The 19,468-nt window shown below is 34.0% G+C and overlaps 1 protein-coding gene across 1 annotated transcript in view; it reads left to right on the forward strand.

Moving 5' to 3' along the window:
- The window catches only part of LOC142339662 (phosphorylase b kinase regulatory subunit beta-like), a 71,016-nt gene that overhangs the window by 49,691 nt on the left and 1,857 nt on the right, over positions 1-19,468 (forward strand). The window contains exons 10-15 of the mRNA XM_075389858.1: positions 3,264-3,399; positions 3,880-4,023; positions 10,123-10,430; positions 15,964-16,120; positions 16,537-16,575; positions 16,812-16,999. Of these exons, the coding sequence (XP_075245973.1) occupies positions 3,264-3,399; positions 3,880-4,023; positions 10,123-10,430; positions 15,964-16,120; positions 16,537-16,575; positions 16,812-16,999 (972 nt within the window). The remainder of the gene's footprint in view (positions 1-3,263; positions 3,400-3,879; positions 4,024-10,122; positions 10,431-15,963; positions 16,121-16,536; positions 16,576-16,811; positions 17,000-19,468) is intronic.

The raw sequence follows: 19,468 nt of genomic DNA on the forward strand, positions 1-19,468 counted from the left end.
GCTTGCCTATCTGTTGATTTCTCTTGGAAAACGTTGGCAACAATGAGCATATCTTTGACGAACGTATATACTACATTCAAAGCTCACTGATATAGTTGAGAGTCAAAAATTCATTGAAAATGAATTTAGGGGTTCTTCGTGCTCAAATATAACTTTTTCTAACAAATTCTACTTGTACTGAAAAAGTGCCGCTGCAGTCATCATCTTCGAAATGTATTTTGAGCGAAAATCAAAAGCTTCAATGAGCCTAGCGAAATCCTTAGACATTCTATCAGAGTTGGTATCTTTTTTCCCTACATTTGACTTATTTTCCTTATATTGCATTAGTTAACATTTCTTTTCTGTAGGTATCTGAAGCAGAACTTCTCAAAATTGTTCTTAAAAAAAGTAGAGCTTCTCCAAGTTGGTTTGAACATTTTTTGAACATATTTCAACAACTCTTCTTTTCGGATGAATTTAGCCAGATATTTTTCTGCTATATGGGTGGCTGTAACAGCTAGCTCTTCTGCAGCTATATTTGTCCTCTGTTCAATCCTTTTCATAGCCGCGAAGCTGAGCGTGCAGCTATGACGACTCGAAAAGGGGTATTGTTGGAGCGTCTTTTTATCGGTAATTTTAATGGAGTGTATTTAAAACAGGAAGTGCAAGGCGTAAAAACAAAGAGTTTAGTTCAAGTATTTAGTGAGGAATGTTATTCGATTTTTTTCGCAGTTTTTAGGGGCAGCGAGAGAAGTAGTTGCAAAGAAAATTCGCTAAACGAACGGTTTTTTGATCACGTGCGGCATTTTCAAAGCAAGTTTTTTTAAGTTTTAAACTCCAATATCAATTTGTTAGAAATGTAACTGTCAGTAATAGAGCGTTTGAAAACTTTTTTGATCATTTGAAGTAAAATAATCAACTCAATGATTCAATTTTGAGCCGTTTTTACTAATTTGCCATGTTGGACGCTTTTTAAGCAGTTTTGTATTCGTCTTCATTTTTTCGTAGCATTTTGGGAGTTCTCTTGTTCTAATTAGCTGTTTTAGTTGTTTTGGATACCTTTCCATATAATTGTTATTAGTTTCGATTCGTTTTGCCACCGATAATGGAGTAATTTCGAGCAAACTGTGGCCGATTATCGTCATTTTCAAGTTTGTTTTTGCTTATTTCTTCGGATTTAAGCGTCTTGTTATAGGTTTTTGTTCACTATATAGAGACCTTTTATTGGTTTGGTTCCTTATAGGTGCCAACAGGGCACTTTTCATTCAAAATAAATAATGCAAATTTCTTGTTATTTTTCTTTTCTTCGTTCTTTTCATTAATAATTGCTCTCAAACGAAGTTTGTAGCAATTATACTGGTCCTGTGGTCTTTTAAGCAATTTTCCGCTTGGCCATTTTTTCATCTGAGCTATATGAATTTTTGCCTTCAAAAAGGGGATAAACAAGTAGCGCCCAGAGGGCAGCAAAGTTCTCTTAGAGTATTTGGGCTCACTGGTCTCCAAGTATGTAATTCGAACAAACTGTTTTGGAGACGTATACTCATGGTGTGAAGGCCGGTTCTCTGAATTTGATCCCCCCACACACCTCCACTCCCCCCACTTCACCCCTCGCCATAAATCCTCACCTTCAATTAAGCTAAAGCCAGCTTCATGAAACCGTAGGTAGTAGCTACTGACTAAGCCAGACGCTCCAAGGTTGTTTGAAAACAATTTGCCAAATGTTAGTCGGTTTAGTCGAGAGAACTATTCGTGTCGCAAAGTTTTTTGCCAGTAATTGTCTTGGAGCAGCAATCTGTAAAGAAGTTTATAAGCAGATGCTTTATCTGTTTAATTGCTCTTGAATGAAGTACATTGCAATTATTGTAAACGTGTGTCTTTTTTATGCAAATTTTCGTTTCACAATTTTGCGCTTTTCTTGAACATTCTTTGACTTCTCAAATGACTTTTTCACGCTTTCGTTCCTCAATTTTGAGTGATCTCTATTGCTCCGAAGTAACGCTTGTTGCTAATATAAAATCGGTTGCAGCATAGCGGAGATAAGTAAACCGTAGCGCAGTGGTTAGTGCGGGTGGTTGTGGATTGGGAGGTCAGTGGTCGGAATACCGGCGGGGAAAGGTTTTTTGCACACATAAAGGAAATTGATATAGGCTACAGTTCCTGAATTAAATTGCCTCGCCTGTCGTGCAAGAGCAATTCTTTCGACATTTGTGGGTTTATGTTTCAGATACTTTTCCGTTGTTATTGTTTCAAATTGATTAGTTTGAAGCTCTGAAAACCTGTTTTGTTTTACATTTGTTCACACAGAGAAGCTGAAAAATTTCAAAGATAAAAATTTTTGATTGAATTCCTACTCTCACGGTATTTGCGCGCTTGACGTCATTTCTAACTGTCTCTTATAAAAGTTTTTAGGTCATTTTCGTGATTAGCTTATGATCATACGTCACTTACTTCACTCAAGAAAATGACTTACTCTTCAATATTTAATCTTAATTTGAATTAATTTAAGGTCAAAGAAACTCTTTAAAACCACTTTTTAATTATAGCTGCGAAGCTGTAAGCTGAGCGTAGCTATATTGCGGTGCTCTTGGTTTTTTTTTGTTTCGTCGTCTGACGCTCTTTTTTCGTTTTACATTTGTTCACACAGCAAAGCTGAAAAAGTCAAATTTTCTGAATGACTTCTTCCTCTCACTAACGGCATTTGCGCGCGTGACGTCTTTTCTCACTCGCTTTAGCGATAATTTTTCCAGGTTATTTGCGTGATTAGATTTTGATTATACGTGACTTACCTCACTCAATAAAATGACTTTTGCACTTTAAAACTTGAGTTTAATTTGAATTTGTTTAAGGTCAAATGAACTCATATGTGCTGTAAAGGTCCCTAATAAGAGGCTTCTGTGAAATGAATTTTAACAACCTTTATTGATTTATCGCTAAATGTTTTTAGCCTAGTTTTTTGAGCGGCGTCGATTTTTTTTTTTCAATTTAGATCTGTATCTGTTTCTATCTCTATTATATGGCATGCAGGTCTATTCTTTCGCAGCTATTCCGGCAATCTGCCGTCTATGTTTTATCGTTGAAGTTTTTTCCACACTTTTTAAGTGACTTCGATCACTTTCTGCAGCTTGTTTTTGTATCTGTTTCTATTTTTATTCTGCGACACGAAGTTATGCAGCTATCCTGGCAATATTTTTTAAACATTGAATTAACTTTTTTAAAATTTTGTCGGCGCCTTTTTTGCAGTTCCATAACATAGTTTGTAATAAGAAAACTTGGATGTTTTGAAGGGGTACTGTGGGTGAGTGGGTTGAGCAGATGATCCACATAGCAGCTGTTCAACACCACTGGTCAGTTGTGAGACACTGCAGTGGACTACTCAAGAAGACTGTCGACTCACTCGCGCCAGCTGTCACTAATATTTTGGTCAGTTATCACAAACAAGAGAAGCCTGATATATAGAACTTAAACCGTGTGGCGTTTTCTTTACTGTGTCATTAATTATCAAAATGAGAGTCATAGTGAGCAATTATACCTTGCGTGTTTTGAGGTGATGTCTATTTGACTCATTAATTGTTTCGATTAATTGCGTTCTCACGTTCGGTGTAATCCTAATGAAAAAATGGACATAAATAGACATAAATTAATCGGGCTTTTACCATTGTTGACTTCTCTTCTTAGTGCTTAGTGCGCATAGAGCGTATATCCCCTCCTCTCGTCGTTGACGTAAATATACGATTATGGTCACTATAGTTTTTGTAATGCGGGGTATAATGGGGAAAGGCCCATTGATCCTACCAATTAACAAAAAAAAATTGCACAGTCGTAGTAGGCTAAAGATGTTTCAGGCAGTCCATATGATTTCAAATTTGACATTTCAAGTGAACTAGGTGGAAATTGTTTCAGGTGTCTGGCAGATTTGTAACGATCGGTGTTTTTGGACATAAAGAGGAGCTTATAGTGAGCACCATTTTGCCAGCCCAAATGCATCAGATAATATTTGACTGCTGCCTTGACATTGACCCAAGAGAAGCTGTCTTGCAACAAGAGGTATGTGAGCATTCGAAGATCATATAACCACTCCATTTCATTAACAGTAAAAATAAGTTTTATCCATTCAGAACAGCAAAGCTACGGAAACAGATGTCTCGTTTGTTTGTATAATCTAGTTGATCATATAAGATAATACAAGGCGGCTCGTAATGTGCGATTGCACATAAGGTTCCGACCCCGCTCATCCACAAGTTTGGAATAATTGTCTACCAAATGAAGAACAGATGGAAAAACACAAAAATTCAAGTATTTTTCAAAAAAAAACTGGTGTATGAACGAAAAGATAGCCTCCAAAGCAAATAACTCAGTGAAGTAAAAAATGATGCATTAGATTGATGAGATATGCCGATATTAAGAAAGCGAGCGAAGAGGAACGGCAAAATCAAACAACAACAACAAACATTAATTACATCAAAAAATTTATGTCAGTTTTAAAAAACAATACTTAATAACAAAGTCAAAATAGCGTTAGATAAAACTGAAAATAAACAAAATAACTTGTAATTCACCAGAAAAAAATGGTTATTCACCAGTTCATAATAAAGCTTGGTAACAATTAGACAAAAATGAACAGAAACTTTAAATTCGCTGAATTTTTTAAAAAAACAATTTCAAAGTAATGAAAACCATTAGGAATCAACTAAAATATCCCATAGGTTTAAAATTACCAATGCTTCTATAGAAGGGAATTAAGAACTCTTGGTATTCAATTTTTTGTGCAGTTACAAAAAGAACAACAAATAGACAACAAACTAAAAATCAATTAAAACTTGACAGAAAATGCTTTGGAAGCCGTAAAGCCAAACTTTGGACCCGAAATATGTTCGACTGCACCTTCGTCGAACACCCATAATGTATTATGTGGCCGCTCATTAATGAAAATGAGCAACAATTAGACAAAAAGAAAAAAATGCAAAATTATGTAATGTTTTTTTTCGAAAAAAACATTTTCCAAAGACATAAAAGCCATTAATTACAAAATGAAAAATTTGAATAGGTTCGTCCCTTCTTCCAAAGGAAGCCCTTGAGACCTGCAATTATCCAGAATATGTCTTACTTCTACAAAAAGAACGTCAAATATGACAAAAGACATAAATTCTTTTACTTTTTTGTGGAAGCCAGTAAAGTCATAACGAGTTCTCTTAAAACATTAGATTTTGTGACACCAATCCCTTTGGACACCTTTTTTGACAAAAATAATAGAACAACAAATAGACAACAAACAAAAAATCAATTAAAACTTGGCAGAAAACACTTTTGAAACTGTACAGCCATACTATGGCCATCAATATATGTTCGATTGCATTTTCTGCGAGCACCTATAATGTACTATGTAACCTCTCATTAATGAAGCTAGGTAACAAGTAGATAAAAAGGAAAAAAAATGCAAAATTAAGTTACACTTTAATTTTTTTCGAAAAAAATGCTTCAAAAGACATGAACGCCATTAATTACGGACTCAAATAATTAATTAAGTTAGTTTATTCTTCCAAAGCAAGCCCCTGAGAATTGAAATTATCCAGAATTTGTCTTACGTCTACAAAAAGAACGTCAAACATGACAAAAATCAGAAATTATTTTACTTTTTTCCGTGTCGAAGCCAGTAAAGTCAACGAATTCTTTAAGAACAATAGATTGTGTGACACCAATCCCGCTTGAAACATTCCTTTGACAACAATAATGTCATATTTGGCTCGTAAAAAACGAGACCAGGTAACAAACAGACAATAAAAGGAACAAAATTGCGAAGTTGAAATGTTTTTTTTTTTCATTTTGGAAAACAATTGTTTTCAAAGTCATGAAAGCCATTATCTATCTTATAATATCAGAACATCGGCTCATCTACTCTTCCAGGAAAGCCAATCAATGTACAGGAAATTACAGCCAATCGGGTCATTGTACAGGAAATTAAATACGACTAAGAAGACAAAGTAAAAACGACAGTTAAAGACAAACTTAAAAAATTCAATTAAATTCTTCGAGAAAGTGCTGTCGAAGAACCACAATCTATATCGTTAAGGATTTAAATATCAATTGTGCGTTATTTTGAACACGAAAAATGTTATATATGAACTGACAATAATGTCATAATTTGACAAAACTAGAAAAATGGGCAAATACTAAGAATTAAAAAAAATTGTGAAACCTAGTAGTATCAAAGCCAGAACACCATAACTTAAGGCGTAAAACCGCTATAAAGACTTAATTTGAATTCAACAGAAAGAAGGAGCACTCTTTGATTGCTGACACTAAGCTTCAAGTTGACCAAATTAAGAGAAAAATTGAGGCAAAGTTCAATAAGCCATTTTTTTATTTAAAAATCAAATATTTTAAAAGTCAAAACGACCATAAGCTTTCAAGCAATCAACTAAAAAAATTAATTGCGGGCTAATTGGGAAGCCAATAGGACCTATCACAAGTGAGCTTTGATTTGAAATGTTTTTTTAATGAAAAAAACCGAATTTTTTTATCGAATTTTTTTTATAAAAAACATGACGACAATCCGAATTGTTTTTGGATTGTAATAGTCCAAGATTGGTACAGAACTAATCCTGCTAATGCTGATTGTCTAATAGTAGTATTTAATTTTTGGAATGTCATTGATATAGATATTATGTTAGTTAAAAATCAAAAATAAATGCTGCGTTTTTGATAATCAACGAATAAAGTTAGCAAAAAAACGGCAAAGTTTTATTTATAGAGCACTCTCAACGGAAGTTGAAGTGGAATTAGCCCCCTCTTCAGTCTACAAAGATTGTGTTAGTGGTGTTTGGGTGTGCACTTCCTGCAAATTTAATCAGAGTGGACTAAAGAAACTTATTTCGTGCTGTTTTTGATGAAAAAGTCTGAATTTTGCGAAATATTTAGCCGGAATTTGTGACCACAAAAATTCAATGAAAATAGCCGACAGTATATTTTGTATTTGAATGTAAAATGAACAACATTTTCTTGAAAAATTTTATTAAATTTTTTCAAAATTGGCGAAATTTTAATCAAAAATTCCGAAAAAAGGTGAATGAAATCAACGGAGTTCACTCTATTTTCTCGAAAGTTTAAACCTCGTTATCTCCCTGCCAAAAACGAAAATCAGACAATCTTTTTAATTCCATGTTCTACGCTGGACAAGCTTTCTAATGATACCAGTCTTAATTCTCTACGATGAATATATCGATCGGCCAAAATTGACTGAACAAAAAAAACCCATTTGAGTATATAGTTCCTCACCCCCTCAAGAGGGGTCGGAACAATAAGTAACTGCTCTAATCAATTTCTCACGTTACAGTCAGATATTTGCAATAAAAGCTAGTTTTTTTTACAATTCAAAGAATTTGAATTGTATTAGGTGCTGTCTTTTACCGCTCGAAGAGGAGTATTGGTTTTCTCAAGGTTTTTTTACGACTCGAAGAGGAGTATTGGTTTTCTTAAGGTTTTTAATTGCTCTTGAACGAAGTTCAGCAATTATTGTAAACGTGTGTGTCTTTTATGCAAAATTTTCGCTTGACAATTTTGACTTTTTGAGTGACTTACGCCCTTGACTTTTTGCGTTTCGCGTGATCTAAAGTTCTCTCTCAATCACAATTTCAAGCAGCCGATTTCAATTGGCGGCAGTTTAATACTAAAGGTTAAATAAAAAGTGCGCCGAAACTGGTGCCATTTTTCACTTTAAATCTTAATTGTGGTGTTTTGTAACCCCTAATGTGGTTATTTGAGACCCACTATTGAGCTTCTTAGTCCCATGTAAGCTCACCCCCCTCGATTGAAGCAGGCTGCATTTCGTTTGAGCTCCCACTTGTCGTTCAAGAGCAATTCTTCCGACGTTTGGTCGGTTATGTTTTTTTTTTACCGGAATAACTTCGTTCAGACGCTATTTTGACCTAAAAGCGAAAGCCAGAAAAAATGCAGTGTGAACTAGTTTTTTCTGAGTGAGAGAAGTTTTTTGATCATGCGCTGCGTTCAGTGAATGTCTTTTTGACTTGGAAAGTTAATTTTTGACAATGGCACATGTAGATAACCGTTTTTAGCCGTTTTTTTCAAAGTGGGCCCAGTTTTTTGCTTGTAATTTGGTTTTTTTGTAGAAATGATTTCAAGTGGATGCTACATTGAATTATAAACCTCGGAAATTGATGCCAGAGTGTTTTGCAGAGCCTGAAAATGCGTTTCAACTTCAAAATTGGCACATGTTTCTTGATTTTTTAGTTAATTCATGGCTTTATATTAATTTCTTCATTTTTGGATCTTTCAGTCATCATGTTGTCAACAATCAGTTAGTATGAGAACTTCCTTTTGATAATTTATATACTCAATGCCTCTTTCTACCTCGATGTAATTTTTTTTAAAAAAATTGGACATATGCTTGTCCGATTTTGGTAGTGTTTTTCAATTATTGTTTTTTTGTTTTGTATTTCGATTTTCTTGTTTTGTATTTCGATGTTGATCGCTAGAAACTCATGCGAACTTTGAGTTTGAGGGACTTTAATTTTGTTTCGATAAAAATTAGATCATTTTTTAGCGTTAAGTTGTTGAAAAACAGTTAAAAAGTTTTTTATTAATGCATTCTTTAAAGTTTTTTGACCCATTTTTCTGCAAAATGTTTGAATGTTTCGTGTGCTTGAATTCTGCTTTCTTTTTCTGTTCTGTTTAGGAGAATGGATCTTTGTCTCGGATGTTTCGCTGTCTGTTCTAAATCTTGAATGCTGAACAATGAAATGTATTTTTTCTTGATTTTTTTAATTTGATTTTAAACTTTCAAAAATAGAAAATTAGTCTTTTTATTACGGTGTTCCTTATTTTGTGTCCATATTCTTCGCATTCTAGTTTGTATCATTCTAGTTTTGTCCTGAAACCTATATTTTTATTCGTTATATTGATTTTTTAATCGTTAATAAATTGAATGGTTTCAGCTTTTTCTTATTATTCGTCGTTTCCTTGGTTTGCAATTGAGTTCATTCACCATAAGCCAGTACTGAGAGTTTGCTAGACAGCATTTTCCAAACTTTCTCTTATTACTATTTATTGCATTTGTCTTCCGGCCTTGGTTTTGTTTTTATACTATTTTTTGCCTTTGAAATTTATTCTGTTGCTTATGTCTTTCCTATGGTTAATTTAGTTTTTGAATTAGTCTGAAACCTTGTTGTCTAGCATATGTACAACAAGGCAGAGGTTTGTTTTGTTTTTGTCTTAATTGCATTGATTAGAATACTAATTGTAGTGGTTTTCTGAATGTAGCTTTCTTTTTTGAAAATTTTAACTTATCTGCCGTTTGCTTTCACAATCTTTTTGATATTAGAATCATGAATTTTTTGAGGGCAATTGATACCCCTGTCAGCTTTTTCACCCTATCAGTATTTTGACCATTTTAAACATTTCGAACTTTTTAACGTTACCAAACGTTTTCAATAATTTAAAATTTTACTGCATTTTTCTACTGGTGACAGTGGTTTAAAATTCACCAATTTTTAAATCAGACTTGGGGAGGTAATGGTTTAATACAAAAGGTAATGGCTGCTGCATTTACGGTACGGTTTTTTTAAAGGTTTTACGCATCGAGTTGCTTCCGGAATTCTTGCGGCTATTTTTAAGATCTGTTCACACATTTTCATGATTTTTGAAGTCAAATTGGAGAAGTGATTTTGGTCATGTCGAAGCAGGAAGTGGAGCAAAAAATCGAGTGGTTTTGCGGCGGGAAAATTTTTTGCTCTAATTTTAAAATAGAGTGAGAAAACGGTATTTGAAGAAAAATTTGATTTCTCGCTAGTGGTTTTTTGTTCACATGCGGCAATTTCACTTTGATTTTTACTGTGTTTTCGATTTGTTGGATCGATTTTTTTTTCTAAATGGTTTACCCAATCCATTCATAGTTCATTCGGTGCCTAGTTTCCTGTTTGAAACAATTTTCCAATTCTCGCTAGTGGTTGTTTGTTCACATGCGACCTTTGGATATTGATTTTCTGTTTTTTTTCTCTTTTTATTGTTCTGCTTTTTTTAGCAATGGTTTTCCCAGTTCCCTCATAGTCAGGACGAAAATTGTTCGTCAGGACTTGTCCTGCTATGTTTTTTTTAAATCTTCCTCTCCCCTATACATTGTTGTATTTACAGGTCCTGATTAGCTGCAGCAAATTGGTGCTAAACTGTAGCGAACTGTTCAAAGGCATGCTCAAGATCAGAATTGGCTGGATCATTCAGCTCATGAAAGAGGAATTCTTTAAGCAACAAGCAGAGCACCGCAAGGATGATGCAAATATATCTTTGAACGAAATTAGAACTCCTGACACATCGGGTGTTGAAAACGAGTTCTTTGGGCTGAGTCCTAGACAGATCAAGGAACTTTTAAGAGAGGTGCTAGCCATTGATGTTTCTCAGAGGAGTTGGAAAGAGCAAAGAAGTATCGATGGATCACTCAATAGGTCACCACCTTTTTTGTAATGGTCTCATTTGAAGAATAGTTTAAGCGACAGCGCATTTACAGGTTCTTAAAATGATGCATTTAAGGTGTGGTCTAAGGTTTTAATAAATGCGAGGCCTCACAACTAAGAGTAATTTTTAATAGATACCGAGTATAAAAATCAAAAAATTTTCAATTCAAATTGAAACAAGGAGGCTCGGTAAATGAGACTTAATTGTCTACCAAATGAGGAAGCGATAAAAAATTAACATATCAACATATCGTTCAACAAACTACTAAAAGAATAAAACAATCTACTCTAGAGGGCCTATGAGACCTGTGGCTACCATAATATAACTACCAGAAAAGACAGCAATACAAATCAAATAGTTAGAAATATTAATTACGACCAAAACTCCTTGTCCATTTTTAGAAAACCACTAATAACCAAATCAAAATGGCATCAGATAAAATTTATACTCAGAAGATTAACCGGCACTTTTTTGGAACAAAATATGGGACTTTTCCTCAATGCGACTTGGCAACAAGTCGACTAGAAATGAGCAAAAGGGGCAAAGTTTTTTTAAAACAATGCTTTTTTAAAAATTAAATTCGAACTGATTAGAAAATACGCATCAAATGAAATCACTGAGAGAGTCGTTTATACCTCAATAGAGAACGACTGAGGACTTTCATTATCCAGGATATGTCATACGACTACAAAAAGAACGACAAATACAGGCAAAAACTAAAATTTTGCACGAAAAATTATGCACGAAAACGATGTCCCTTGAATCAATTAAATTTTAAGCTGATCACTAATAACAACAAAAATCTTCGCTTGCATTTTTTGAAGGTAACGACACTTGTAAATCAAATGACGCCCATTATTGTGATACTGTGAAAAGAAAACAAAAACCTACAAAAAAGGGGCAAAAATCACGAAAATTGGTTTTATGAAAACTAGTTGTTCCAAGAAGAAAGACCATTTGAGGAAAATAAAACCTTTATGAAGAGCAAATTGTATTTCAATAGATAAATGATGTCAATTGTATATAGAGATGCTTAGCTACAATTTAACAGAAATCAAATTGGCGGATCTCAAAAATATCTATCTCTTTTTTTTTATAAAAGACAAATATTTTCAAAATTCCTAGCCAGCAAATCTTTCGACTGAAAGAGTAGACAGTTTGTGTTGCAACTACTCGGAAAACTAAGTGCGACTGTTATTAATGAGACTAAATCATAAGACTATAAAATAACATTAAATACAAGCTGAACTAAAATGTTCCATAATGAGATTTACAAAACCACAGTGTTGAAGCCATGAAATTTATAGAGTAAACGCGAGAAAATAAAATCTTTATTTGCGTCTCCTTTGATTATCATAAAGTCTTATTGTAAAACGACTACCATAAAATGACAGGAAAAAGAACCACAAAATTGAAAAGTATCTAAACTTCACAAAATTCTTCTGAAACAAATTGTCTGAGCCCTGAACACATCATTTAAAACGTTTAAACAACAGAAAAATTATTGTTTGAATCAACAAAACATTAAAAAGAGCTCTAAATGTTGAGGCTAATTCACTAAAATCATACAACATTTTAAAATACGAAAAAAAACGCAAACCAGAACAAAAAGGGATAAGTTGAAGATTGCTATTACTTTTTTTAGAAATCTAATTCGAAAGTCAAAACAACCATTAGTTATTTACCGATATCAGTTATTAATTTATTTGTTTATCTATAAATGGTCACTGGGACTTTTAATTACACAATATTTGGCATATGACAACAAAAATTAACAACAAATAAAGGGCAAAAATAAAAAACTCTACCAATTTCTGCAAGAGAACGGTGTCGCAGACCATATGTTATGAAAACAAAAAATAATGTTACAATTTACAAAAGAACAAAACAACAGCAAAAATGGGAAATTTTGCACAAAAATCAGAAAGTTTTGTATGAAAACTCATAGTACCAAAAGCAAAGAAACCTTCCTTTAAAGCAATCGGCAACAAATTTAGTTTGTATTCTATACGGAGGAAAGGTTGACCTGTACTTACTGAGAATAAGGAAAATCTTGACTAAAATAATATAAAAAATTGACAAGTTCGAAAAACCAAAGAAATTTCCTTAAAACAAATAAATTCAATAACATAAGAGACATTAGGTAACAACCGAATGAATGGAAAAGGTTCACTTGCACCTCTTGAGGAAGAATTTTAGATCTTTGAGTGGTTAAACTTAAAAATCAGACTGCCAAAAGAATAACAATTGTAGGGAAAAGACAAGAATTCAGTCAAATTTTACTAAAACTTCCTCAAAGCCATAAAAACGCTCTGGTTCTCTGAAAACAAACTGCATCTACATTTGGCCTCAAATTTACGTCAATTGGAGCTGTCATTATTGGAGCCGTGAATAAAAATGTTGCCAGCAATTAACATTAAAAAACAAAAGCAAAATATTTAAATATTTTGAAAAAAGGCAGCATCAAAATGAAAACCAAAAAGTCTCTGATTCTGAGAATCCATGATATTGTCGGATCTCTCCCTGATTTTTTCGCGCACCCAGCAAACCGACCAAGTGTTTAAAGTGTTTGCAATTTAGACCAATTGTTGCGTGGAATTCTTCAAGTATTAAAAAAAGAACTATGCATTTTGTATAGTTATCAAATTAAATCTGCAAAAAACGGCAAAGTTTTTATTCCAGAAGACTTTCATACGGGGCCTAATTGCAACTAGCGTTTTTTTTCAGATGAGGGAGTCTGTTTCAAGTTTTCTAGGTCACTAAGTCTGGCAAACTGTAACAAAGTGGACCATAAAAGCATATTTTGTGCCATTTTTGATAAAAATTGAATTTTGAAAATTTTATCAAAAATTTTAGCCAACAAAATCTTTAATCAAACAATTCAGCAACGCTCTTCTAACGGTAACAACAACACTCTGCCGTTAAAAATTTTAACATATTTTGAATTATTTTAGCAAAATTGTGCCAAATTTTATCAAAAGTTACTGAAAATGTGAACAAAAACAGTCGAATGTTCACAATTTAAACCTCGATAACTCCCTGTAAAAAACGAAAATGGAAAAAAATCTTTTTAATTGCGTATTCTACGCTGGGCGGGCTTTTCAATGATACTACTCACAATTCTCTACGATGGGTATATCGATCGGCCAAAATTGTCTGAACAAAAAAAAAACCCCCAGTTGAGTATATAGTTCCTCCCTCCCCACTAAAGTGGGGGTCGCAACAATAATCGAATTCAAGTCCAAAACCTTTGCTGCAAATCAAGGTTTTTCAATTTGCACTGGAATAAACACATCGCGCAAGTTAGATATATTAATTTTGTTTCTTTGAAATATCTTTTCGGGTTTCAGTTTACGAACTCTTTGTAAAAACTACAAAAATAGAGAATTTCAAAACAGCGTTAGCCATCTAATTTTTGGCCAGACGAAATAGCATAATTTGTTGTCGAGTAAAACCTCGTCGATCCTCCATACCTCTCTCCTAAAAATGATTATTTGGACTGAAGTTTTTTGGGTGGAGTTTTTATTGTGGGACATACTAATGCTTCGAATGGATCAATGTCTAGAATTAAAAGTAATGTCTAGAATTAAAAAGTAATTGAATCAATTCTGTTTTTTTTTAATATGGTGAAATTGTATATTGTGTGTTTTAGACGCCTCAGAATGAGATTGATGTTGATTGTTATGGCTTTTTGACCTTTTTAGAGCTTTATTGAATTATAGCCTGTTTTGTTATGCGTGTTCATATGTTATATATCCATGATGCTTTCGCAGCCGAAAAATGGTATAAGTTATGAGCAGTTTCAAAGAACTGTGGTGTTGATTTTCAGCACGAGAACATTCGCTTTCCCATTCTTCCAATTCTGTGATAGTAAGCATAACTCGATTAAGTTTACTGTCAATAAAAAAAAACTAGACTAGATAGAGTGTGATTTTTTTTAAGATCTGTTAGTTGAAGATATTAGTACCACAGCGTTGTTAATCATCAGATTATTATCATCCATTCTAATTAACGGAAAAAAGGTGCTAATTTGCTAATTTGATTATTAATAGCCGCCCTCATCTTCTCAGCCGGCTATTATAGCGCTCCTATTTTTTTACAATTCAAAGAATTTGAATTGTATTGGGGCGCTGTCTTTTTTTTTCAAGATCTGTGCACACATTTTCATGATTGGAGTAGTGATTTTGGTCACGCCGAAACAGGAAATGGAGCGAAAAGCGAGTGGTTTTTCGGCGTGAATTTTTTTCGCTCTAATTTTAAAGTAGAGTGAGAAAATGGTGTTTGAACAAAAATTCGGTTTCTCGGTAGTGGTTTTTTGTTCACATGCGGCAATTTCACTCTGATTTTTACTGTTTTTTTTTATTTTTTGGATCGGATTTTTTTCTAAATGGTTTTCCCAATCCATTCACAGCTCATTCTAGGCCTAGTTTTTTGTTTTAATTAAATTTTCATTTCTCGCTAGTGGTTTTTTTGTTCATATGCGGCATTTTGACATTTTTTTGGTTTTTTTTCTTATTTTTTGATATGATTTTTTTAAAATGGTTTTCTCAATTCACTCATAGTCCATACTAGGTCTAGTTTTTCTGTTTAGTCAATGAAAATTCTTTGAATTGTATGTCAGGACTTGTCCTGCTATTTTTTTTCCTGGTAAGATCTGTTCACACCTTTTCATGATTTTTGGAGTCAAATTGTAGTGATTTTGGTCACGCCAAAACAGGAAATGGAGCGAAAAGGAGAGTGGTTTTGCGGCGTGAAATTTTATCGCTCTAATTCTTAAGTAGAGTGAGAAAACGGTGTTTGAACAAACGTTCGCTTTCTCGCTAATGTTTTGTTCACATGCGGCAATCTCACTTTGGTTTTTTACTGTTTTTTTTTTAATTTTTGGATTAGAGTTTTTTGTAAATGATTCCCAATCCATTCATAGTCCGTTCTAGGTCTAGTTTTTTACCTAGTCATTGAAAATTCTTCGAATTGTACGTCAGGACTTGTCCTGCTATGTTTTTTTACTTCGTCGAATAAAAAAATGTTTCGCTTTACCTCATTTTGCCGCTTTTTCAACATTTTGCGTGAAATCTTTTTGACTTCTCTAGGCTAGTTTCTCTCTTCTCTCATTCTGCTAAAAGTGATTTTGAACATCAGTTGCTCAGCAAAGCAATTCAAAATGAACAGAGTCAGTATAAAAAATTGAAGTCAGAAATAGAATCGGGATAAACCCATAAAGCCCAATTTTAGATGCCCGCTATTTGAACGTCGTTCCTATAAGTATTAGTTACCTCTCTCTAATGCTTATTGGTATTGATAGTAGCCCCTGTAGCCTCTCTCTAAGAAACAGAAGTATGTTCAACTACGAAATGCCATCAAAATAAATCGGACTTAAAAAAATGTTTTTGTACAAAAATCTTTTTTTTTCAATATCTTCTGTTATTTCAATCCCAATCATGCTTATTGGAATCAACGGCGGCTATTTTCCGGCAATCTGCCGGGTATGTTAATTAATTGTAGCTGAGTCTGATTGTGTTCTAGGTCTCCATTTAAGTTTTACGACAAGTTCTGGTCTGTGCTCGAGAAGTGTCCTCTTGGGGTGCAACTAGGTCGCTTTCTCATTCCACAACAACCTACTCTTAGTGAGATGACCAACTATGATCTCAAGTTTTCCATGCTTGTCGAGGAAATGTTACAGGTCAGTTCAATATGCAGCAATTTTTATTTGCCCTAAAAATGAATTGATTCATGTATTGCGCTACATAGTCTATAGGGTGAGATTTGTAGAAAACAATTTGGTAGTGCGATTAGAATAATTATGACATCATACATAAATTTGAGTTTACATTTAACCGCAAAAATGGTTTTTTCTCATTGTTTATGCTTTACTGAATCTGATGTGATCTAGGAATCGGAGTGTGATAATCATCTTTCAAATTGCTCAAATGGGTAGTGAAAAAATGTCTCGTTTAGAATTTTTTGGTTTTGATTTTTTTCAACCTTTCCGTAGAAATTTTGACCATTTCCATAGAAAATTGCATCTCTGCAGCTAACTGGTTTATTTTCTGTTTATTTTGTTTTGGATTGTTTATACGTTTGTGGTATTTTGTTTAGGTTGTGAAGAGTCCGAACTACAGACAGATTCTCATCGAGGTTTGGATTTTACTTTTCTTACAATGTTCTCATAATGAAAATCGGCGAGCTTGGTCTCACTGAATTAGCAATCATAATAAGAAGCAGTTGTTACGAGCACCCAACTACTCATATTGCTGAACTGACCAAAAAACGAGTTCTTTTACTGCGATTGATATCAGTTGAATTATTTCTGGTGATTCCAAATAACTTTCCCAATCAACTATGTTGATGCCCTTAATTGTTAATTTGAACAGATGATGATGATAACACACACTGTATTCGAGCGCAATCCTGAGCTGAAATGCACCGAGTGTGTTTTGAACTTGGACCAGCTGATGGAAGAGGCGGTATCTTCCTACGCATGTGATCACGTGGGCAAAGAGGGCTACCCCAAAGAGGCATATCCTATAGAACCAAACAGTCACGTATTAAAAGACAGATGGTATGAAGTCTGTAAAGCACTTAACTTTCCATGCCTTAAGGTTTTTGAATAAGGTAATAATTTTCCAGGCTTGCCTCGATGCTTTTGAGTTTTTCGATTTTTAACTGTCTGTCGCAAGTTTTTTGGGAACAAATTTTTTTGGTCTAATAGAAAGAAGGGTTAACTTTTTGCCTGACCTTTTTTGAGTGATTTTGCAGAAATTTTCAGTGTTTTTATATTTGCGAAGCTGAGCGGATATCTTGATTTTTTTTTACAATTCAAAGAATTTGAATTGTATTGGGGTGCTGTCTTGGTTTATATAAGTGCTCTGTCTTTTTTTGTAAGATGTTTTCACAACTTTTTTCATGACTTCGGGCTTTTGAAAGGGGATAAATGGTTAAAGCTCGGCGGGCATTGAGTTGCAATAGAGGAACTCAGCGGGCGTTAGTAGCCCTTCAGATGATTAATGTGTTGAAACTGTTATAAGGCGTTTGTTCTTATAAGGCTTAGTTACCATCTCTAATAATTTTCGGTTTTGATACTGGTCCCCTGTATCCTCATCAAGGAACAGAATTATTTCTAACTATGAAAGGAAATCAAAATAGTTCGAACTTTAAAATGTTTTTGCACATCAGTCAGTTTTTTCCGTTCTTATTTTCTGTCAATCCTAAGGGGTGTATGGGAATCAATGGTGATTATGGGAATTGGCGACTACTATGTCAATGGCAATTTGGATGCTTTTCTGTTTGCTTTGGGTATATTTATATTTCCCCTAACTCGTATTTGTTGTGACGGCATACAGCTATTAGCTGCAGGCGACTTATAACACGATGAAAAATTCCACATCCCCTCGCTTTTTGGCATCCCTGCTTTTCAGTGCAATTAGATCTTGCTGCAAAATTTACAAATAATGTTTTGTAATGGATCTCAAAATGTTCAGCATTTTATCGGGTGCATCTGTTTATTGGTTGTGCATATTTGTGCTGGATCAAATTTCGTCCGATCATTGGAACCTCTGAGTGACTTTGCCGGATGATCTCTGGATTTATTTCCGAGTGATGCAAATTGCTTCAATTCAGAATTTTAAACAGTTGCGCGCAATTGGCGACAGCTTACTACTACTGAGAGTCTAATGGCAAGCGCAACCAAACTGGTTTTGTTTTTTCTTTTCATAGCTGCCTCATCTTCTCAGCCGGCTATTATGGAGCTCCTTTTTACAACTCAAAAATACAAATTGTATTGGGGCGCCTTCTTTTTTCAAGATCTGTTCACACATTTTCTTGATTTTTGAAGTCAAATTGAAGCGATGATATTGGTCACGCCTAAACAGGAATTGGAGCAAAGCGAGTGGTTTTGCGGCGTAAAATTTTTTCACTCTAAATTTAAAGTAGAGTGAGAAAACGGTGTTTGAACAAAAATTCGCTTTCTAGCTTGTGGTTTTTTGTTTCATATGCGGCATTTTCGCTTTGATTTTTACTGTTTTTTGATTTTTATAGAATTTTTTTCTAAATGGTTTTTGCAATCAAGTCTTAGTCCGTTTTAGGTCTAGCTTTTTGTTTGGTCAATAAGAATTCTTTCAATTATAGGTCAGGACTTGTCCTGCTATGTTTTTTACTTCGTCGAACAAGTTTTTTTTCGCTTTACCTCATTTTGCCGCTTTTTCGACGCTTTCCGGAATGATTTTGACTTCTCTATGCTAGTTTCATTCATCTCTCATTCTGCTCAAAATGCTTTTAAACAGCTGTTGCTCAACAAAGCAATTCAAAAATAACAGAGTCAGTATAGAAAAAATTAAATCCGAAATAGAAACGGGATAAACCAATCAAGCCCAATTTTAGATGCCCATTACTTGAACTTCGTTCTTATTTAGTCTTAGTTACCATCTCTAATGCTTATTGGTTTTGAAACTAGACCCTGTACCCTCTCACTGAGAAACAGAAGTATGCTCACCTACAAAATGACGCCAAAATAGTTTGCTTTTATTTTTTTTTGCACAAATATGGTCTTTTTTTCTATTCTTTCAATCCCAATCGTGGTTATGGGAATCAACGGCTGCTATTTTCAGGCAATCTGCCGATGTGATTTTCTTGCTAGTGGCTTATAGTAATCCCTTCTAGCGTCATTTTGAGCTGCATGAATTGAAGCGCTGTCACTTTAAGCCCACCGCCTGTCGTTTGCGATCGATTCTTTTCATTTGCTGATCCTATTTAAAAGCCGCCGCCAGGCTCTCACAGACTATTATTAGATATTTGTAATAAACGGCCCTAATGAAAAAGCAATGAATTTTAACGATTTTCATTGATTTATGGCGGAATGTTTTTACATTGCTTTTTGAGCGTCGTCTATTTTTTTCAATATAGATCTGTATCTGTTTCTATATCTATTATACGGCACGCAAATCTATTTTTTCGCAGATTTTCCGGCAATCTGTCGGCTATGTTTTTGTTTTAGCTATTATTTGCTGGTTTTGTTTGAACAGGCTATACTTAT

Source organism: Convolutriloba macropyga, chromosome 5, assembly GCF_964194025.1.
Source record: "Convolutriloba macropyga chromosome 5, txConMacr16.3, whole genome shotgun sequence".
Classification (NCBI taxonomy): Eukaryota; Metazoa; Xenacoelomorpha; order Acoela; family Convolutidae; genus Convolutriloba; species Convolutriloba macropyga.